Source organism: Gambusia affinis, linkage group LG09, assembly GCF_019740435.1.
Source record: "Gambusia affinis linkage group LG09, SWU_Gaff_1.0, whole genome shotgun sequence".
NCBI classification, from domain to species: Eukaryota; Metazoa; Chordata; class Actinopteri; order Cyprinodontiformes; family Poeciliidae; genus Gambusia; species Gambusia affinis.
This window is the reverse complement of record NC_057876.1, coordinates 10,243,700-10,250,779: the sequence shown is the minus strand read 5'-3', so window position 1 is coordinate 10,250,779 and position 7,080 is coordinate 10,243,700. Positions and strand designations below refer to the sequence as shown.

General features: G+C 42.3%; 1 protein-coding gene and 1 long non-coding RNA gene across 2 annotated transcripts; one reads left to right on the top strand and one right to left on the bottom strand.

Moving 5' to 3' along the window:
• Nucleotides 1-486: 486 nt before the first annotated feature.
• LOC122837547 lies at nt 487-6,884 on the top strand. The gene is made up of 3 exons (XR_006371780.1): nt 487-1,050; nt 4,284-4,408; nt 6,798-6,884. It is a non-coding gene; the product is annotated as an uncharacterized LOC122837547 (long non-coding RNA).
• On the bottom strand, nt 3,655-6,595 carry gpr151 (G protein-coupled receptor 151). Its single transcript, XM_044127963.1, has 2 exons — nt 6,063-6,595; nt 3,655-5,478 (listed from the first exon to the last, which is right to left on the bottom strand). Exon 2 carries the CDS (start codon nt 5,455-5,457, stop codon nt 4,129-4,131), a length of 1,329 nt encoding a protein of 442 aa, XP_043983898.1. The 5' UTR covers nt 5,458-5,478; nt 6,063-6,595; the 3' UTR covers nt 3,655-4,128.
• Nucleotides 6,885-7,080: the final 196 nt, after the last annotated feature.

Here is a 7,080-nt window from a genome sequence, read left to right as displayed (position 1 = left end):
TGAGTGGAAATCCTCCAATCATAACCCTTAAACCATTCTATGTCAGTACTCTCAGTTAACCTGCAGGGGTCCTCCCGCTGCCAGGTTTAAATGATTTCCCTCCCTGCTATTTAGGTGGAAACGTTGAAATGCTCCTGCCCTTTAGATCTCTGCAACCTTTACTGAGATGAAAGCGCTCCGATTTATTCTAATCAAAAGACTGTTAAATACCAGAGGCCAGACCCCCTGAACTAACCAACCTCCAGCGCGACAAGACTCCATCCGCTTTTTTTCCTTTTAAAAAAAAAAAATTCTTTTAGCGCTACCCTAACCGAAGAGCCTGGGGATTTTGCTTGGGGGTTGGGGTTGGGGTTGGGGTTAGGGTTGGGGTTGGGGGGGCAAAAGGGAGGCGACGGCAAATGTGACTGAAAGGGTGAAGGTTTGACGAGCGAAAAAAAGGTTTTATCGTGTGGCTTAATTGCAGCCAGCTTCTCCTGGTGAGCATAATTAGCCTGTCACTTCCAGTAGAGTTTCATTTATTAGAGATGATGATTGGCTGAGGGATAAAGCACAGGGGTGAGACCCCCACGTCCCCTCTCAGCAGGTGGGAGACGCGGCAAAGGGAGACTCTCACCTGCTGAAAGCTCCCCTGCCTCGTGTAATGACCCAATTAGGCTGGGCTTGTTTTTCCCCGCTTTAAACGTTGATTATCCTACAAGTGTTTTCGCACTTGTAGGCACTGCTAGGCTTTCAGTCCTTAATGGTCATTGTGTGCGCCACCTTGGATATAAACATATAGCCTACAGTTCATCCATACAGTTCATCTCTACACGATCTGCTATGTTACAACAAAATCTTCAATGTGTTTTGTTGCAATTTTTGTGGTGGACAAAGAAATAAATGGAAGAAAACCTGCCCTGCAGCCACAGAGATTCACAGTAACTTTGGAGGGAGCTGGAGAGATCCACAGCTCAGTTAGGAGGACAACTGCTGTCCTTGTTGAAAGACGTCCTGTCTAAAGCTTATCCCGGACCTGGAAGGAGAGCAGCAAATATGAGGAAGAACAATCTGGTCAGCTGAGATCTTCAGTGGAACTTTTTTTGGGGCCCGCTTTCCCAACACGTTGTGTATTCAAACCTAAACACTGCTTTTCAAAATGTGGAAAAGTTACAGGAAGGCTCACCTGTTTTTGTAAAAACACAAAACAAAAAAGTATTTTTGGTCTGGTTTCTAGTACAAATATCTCAGTAGACTGGAAATAGGACAAAACTGACTTCTAAGCAAGGAGGACTTTGTTTTGAGTCAATAGTTTCTTGATATTGATGAAAAACTAGCTCCACTGACAGATTATTTTACTTATAACATGCAAAAAATGTCATGTTAAAAGTGAAATTATCTGACAAAAGAACTAGCACTTTTTCATTTATATTAAAGAATTATTTACTTAAAACAAGCTCCCATTGTTGATAAGTTATTTGTAAGTTAGTTTCATTTCATTTCAAGAATTCTAAGATATTTGCACTAGAAACTGGATCGAAATTACTTGGTAAAATTTAGTGTTTTTCAGTGACTGAACTCCATAATGCCACTGCTGCCACAATCTGCAGGTATACAGAGTAGTAGTAACCTTATTGGAGCTTATTGACTGGTGGAACTCTGCATTACACTGAATGAAGAAAACTTTTCAAACTGTGTCTGAGTGACATAAGGTTTAGAAAGAAAAGCGGATTTCTACTTCTGCTGCTTTGCTGCCCGCGGCGCTAGAGTTGTTGATTCCTTCAAAATGAGGGAAGAGATGAGGGTCAGAAAGGCTTCTGAGTTTGATGTGATGAATTAAAGTCTGTGTGGAGGAGAAAGGCCTTGATATTATAGCAGGAAAATAGATGAGCTACACTCACCAGGAGGCTGACACTGTGGCTTACATGCATTACTTCAAATATCACCAAAGCTGTAGTTTTTACTGCACGTCTCTTATTGTTCATTCAATAACTGTTATGCTTATGTAAAACGTTCATAAACATAAGGCAGCCATTTGTGTAAGTTTATAGTTGTGAATAATGTTCAGCTGACATTTCTGGACAGGTGCTTTAATTTCCTTTTTTTAAAATCCTAGACTTAATTTAACTCAGTTGTTTTAAGACTTATTATCACAAAAATATTATTTAAAAAATACATTGATAGCTGAAATAAAGTACGTCTTTTTTGAGTTCTAAGATTTTATGTACCGGAACAAATAAAACTGGTCTTTGGCTAGCAAGTTCTAATATTATTTAAAACTGAAGTCAAGTGTATAAAAAAAAAGGAAAGAAAAACATACAATAAACTCCACACTGTTGTAATTAATCAGCAGAAACAAGCACGAAGCAAATAAAGGAAGTAGGAGTTTAGGCATTTTGCTGTTCCAGGTCAAACATTTCAAGATGGAAAACATCACCAATGACGTGGGAGAAATACCAACATTTTGGAAGGTTTGCAATGCAGTTTTGGAATTGCCATTGAGATTGACTGTTAACCATAAATATCTTTCCAAGAACGGATATCCTTACAGATCTACAATATGAAATTTCACAATACGTCCTAGTTTAGCATCTTCACGATGACCGTGAATATGCAGGTTTGCGAGGGCTTCCTCCAGAAAACGTCTTCTTCCTGAAAATAAAATCCAAACAGAGCTCAAGTGCAAAGTTTCATCTGCCTGAATAATATGAAACGAGGCCATTTCCTCACACCACAATATGTATCGTGGTCCATATGCTCAATTACGATACACAGTGCTTCATTTGGACAAACCTCACACCGATTATCAATGATGGTGTTGGAGCTTCAGCTTTTGTTGCTTGGGTTAAAGCCTGAAACACGGATTTAATTTGTACTTTTTGGGGCTCGGTGCCTCCTAGCTCCAAGGCTCTCTGCTGAAATTGGATAAAATCCCACAACTAGAGATTTACCGGCTCATTTAGCAGGGTAAATGCCAGGGCAAGAGGTGTCAACAAGATAGCTAGGGGACAACCACCATATTGTGTTTTGTCTTTAAACATACAGCAACAACACTTTTGTTTCTCATCTACAGCTGATGGAAAACAAAGTTATTTATTTTTTCCGGCTAGGGCTAAATGTTCTGCATCTGTATAATTTTCTCCTACCTTCAGTGTTTATGGGCAGGCGGGAACCCCAGGGACTGATGATGGGTTATACAGTTAAGCGTTGCTCTGATTGAGTGAGTTGCCTCTGGCAATAAAAGGTCAGCATAAATAATCAATGAGGGGGGAAATGTCAGATAGGAAGGGAGTGAGAAAACAAGAGTTGTTAGGTGACTGACAACGGTTTTTAGAGCTAAATGATTCAAAATATGAATATACTGTTGTTGACAAACCCCACCTCCCGAAAAAATGATATCTTTAATTATGCCTACAGGTAAACCACAGATAGGTTGCTTTCTTCCACGTGCTACAATTACAAGAGAGACCACCGACACCTCAGCTGAGTTCAGATGAGCACTTTAATTAGAACCCCTGGTAATTATACAGGATTGCACTGTGAAAAATACTCACTGATTAAATGTCAGCAGGAATCAATCCCACAAAGACTCTACTGTACCTGTGTGTGGACATTCTTAAATGACCAGCATAAAATCAAAACAAAAGCCTGCAGTCAGACCACAGCGTATTTATTGAAAACAGTTGGCATTCAGAGACACGTTGCGAATAAATCTGAGACCAATTACTGTCACATCAATGGTTGCATGCAAACCACTTTCTAGAGCTAAAAACAACAAATGCACATTTAAATATTTAGTTCATTAAAGAAACAATTTTACACGTGGGCCTTAAGTAGAGGTCGAAATTATTTACAAACACTATGAGCCGGCTGCTTTTTGATTATTTATTCTTTTTGGTACAGACTCCAAGTGGAAAGAAAGTGTGTATAAATTATTTTATTCTATCATAAAGTTTTAATTTACAGCCACTAATAATTACCTCACAAACTGCAAAAGGTTATCACATATGCAGATGATGCTGGTCTATTTGTGGGTCTCACTCGCTCTGATTGCACGTCTTACCTTTGAACAATATTGCACACACAGAAGACAGAACATCAGTCATTTACATCGCAGCAGTTGGTAGAGGTGTGTTGGCCATTGGCTGGTTATTATTTTTTCTCTTCTTGGGTCTGGTTCTCCCACGGCACCGGATCGTTTTCATCCATGTGCAATCCAGTCTCCCTGTCCTGCCAGAACTGCTCCACATCAGGCAAGACAACCCCGTCTTTAAGGCTCACCCGGTCCGCCTCTTTTCCCCCCCCAGGATTGCCTTGGTCCGGTGGAGGTTGAGCCTTGCCGCTGGTTTCCTGGCTGGAGCTGAAATGGATCCCTCTCTCTCCAATCAGCTGTCCTGAAGTCTCCGGTCTGGGACAAGGAGACTGGAGAGAGGTAGGGTTGTGGGGTCCGGGCTTTGGCTTAGGTGGTAGCTGCTTGCGCAGGGTGAGGCGCCTCCACAGCCCCTGATAACTCTCTCTGAATTCCTCCGAGAGGAAGAGGACAATCAGAGGGTTCACCAAAGACAGAGAGAATGTGAGCAGCTGAGCAGAGAGGGTGAGGAAAAGGGGAGGAGAGGAAGTCGGTGGCTGAGCTCCTTCAGTTTCCTTCTCTGCAAGATGCCTCTCCCAAAGCCATACCACCCACTGAGGAAGCCACAGGATAGCCATGGTCAGGGTCAGGCTGAAAAGCATCAGGGTGAGCCTCCTGGATCGGATCTGCGTGCGCAGGTTCTGAGACTTGCTGGAGCGACGTTGGCAGTGTCCGTAAGCCTTCCAGAAGTACATCAGGGCAAAGCTGAGCGGTGCACAGTAGACCCCTAAGGGGTACGCTTTGACATACACAGACATGAACTCCTTAGCTTCAGGAGGAAACATCAGCACACACACGAGCCCACGGAACTCTCTCTGCAGCTTCGCAAACAGCCACAGTGGAATGGTGATGGAGCAGGCAGACAACCAGATGAAGAAGAGCACCACCAGGATGGAGCCCAGGTGGATGCTCACCTGCCTGGTGGGGTTTGACACGTACCGGCTGCAAGCTTTCGCCATGAAAGCCACGGTGAGGCTTTTCGCCACCATGCAGGACTGGAGGAACCAGTCGGCCGTCTTGCACACCACCCACCCCAGGCTCCAGCTCGCCCTGGAGTATGAGACAGCCCTGAAAGGGACAGTGAACATCAGCACCAGCCCATCAGCGAACATCAGGTTGAAGATGAGCGAGTTGATGAGGGACAGTTTGCCCCGGTGGGCGTTCGAGAACAGGATGACCATTGCGGTGAGATTACAAGCCACACCTAAAACACAAATGACTCCCAGGATGGCTGGCACCAAGACCTGGAGTTCGCTGGGGTCCCGATGGTGGAACAAGCCTGGTTCATTGAGCGTCCACTTGTTCAAGGAGCTGTTCTCCGAAGTCGTGCTGTTTCCAGCGAGCTTATCCATAGATCTCAAAGAGTTGATGATCTGATAAGAAAAAAATAAATAAATATGAGAATTTAGAGATAGCCAGAAGATGTGAATAATTTCCTGAGAAAAAAGAAATTAAGCAATCTAAAGACGGAAATGGACTGAGATCAAAGGCTGATGAAAAGATCACATCAGACAAGTTAATGGCTGGCAGTCAGGAGTAAAGAGTGGAGCTCTGGCATGCGCCCGGCTTTATTCTTAGACCCAGAGATGCAGCCCCTGCGGCGAGTTATAAAGATGCCGCTTGATTGACAGCTGCCGTCCCCAGCTGGCTAAAAGCATGCAGACTACACCCACATGGGGCCAGTTAGAGAGGGATTAAAAGGCCAAAGTGGTAATGATGCCTAAATTGTACATGTTTTGCACAAAACCATTATGTTAAAGAACACTAATCCACTAAATAAAACATAAGCCGGCATTAGACATATATCAAATATATTTATTACCTTTGGACGTCTTCACACTTTGTCACATAACATTTCAACTATAAGTGGTACACCAACACACAGGAGTTCATAGTTATCAAATGGAAGCTGAAATACATACAAAAAAATAGCATGCATTTGTATCCAGTCGGTTACCTTATTCTGCTGGTGTCGGATGTAATTCCTATATAAATCCAGGAGTTCTGTGAAAACTTCAAAGGTCTGAACAAACACGTAAGGAAGTCCAAAACAGTCGGGTCATAAAGCAATACCCCACAACAGTGGAATTATTTAAATTTAAAAAAAACATAATGATGTTCTAGAATGGGCTATTTTGTGAAATAAATAAAAAAAATTGACTGTAGTCTTGCAGCTACAAATTCATCAGTTGGTTCTCTAAGGTATTATTTCTGGGAAGCAGGAGGGTTAAATTAAATCAGCAGAAAATTTACAAAAGTGTTTAAGACCATGTAAAATTTTCCTCCCCTCTCATAAAAGTCACAGAGGTCTGTGCTAGCATTTTACAGAAATGATTACACTAAGAGTATTCAAAATCCCTTTACCACTCTTTCTCCACTAGAGGGAGACCTTACGTCAGAGGCTGATCTTAGTCAACCAGTAGCAGGTACAGCTGTGATCTTTGATTGAACAGATGTTTACAGATTAGAGTCCACACTAACAGGCATTCAGCTTGCAAATCTTTATTCTTTTTCTTTTTTAATTCAAAGTAAGTCCAGTAAGCATAAAGACTGCATGGTAATTCAATGCATTTCGATACATTCTGAGCTATAAAAGTTGGTTTGTTTCAATTAGAAGTGTCACAAAGGAGGGGCGGTTTAGAAGATATCACTGTTAAACAGACTCACAGACAAATATTCCCTGATTTTACAGAGTCCACATACGCTTCTGACCGTTTTGCATCGAAACAGGAGAAGGGATCCAAGCTGATTTCTGCGAGACGACCTGCTGCTGCTCGTCGTTGCCCCATCTTCACCCAGAGGACAAACATGCACAAGTATCGGAACGATCTCATACAAAATTGATTTTAGCTGACATCTTTTGAGGAGAAAAAGCAAAAACAACAACAACAACATCAAAAAAACAAACAAAAAAACATTCATGACGCAGTGCCTCAAATGATCTGCCAGTTTCAACAGATTCACATCCAGCACAT

Coding starts and splice junctions, on each gene's coding strand:
- gpr151 (XM_044127963.1), bottom strand. CDS start 5,457: ATGGATAAGCTCGCTGGAAACAGCACGACTTCGGAGAACAGCTCCTTG.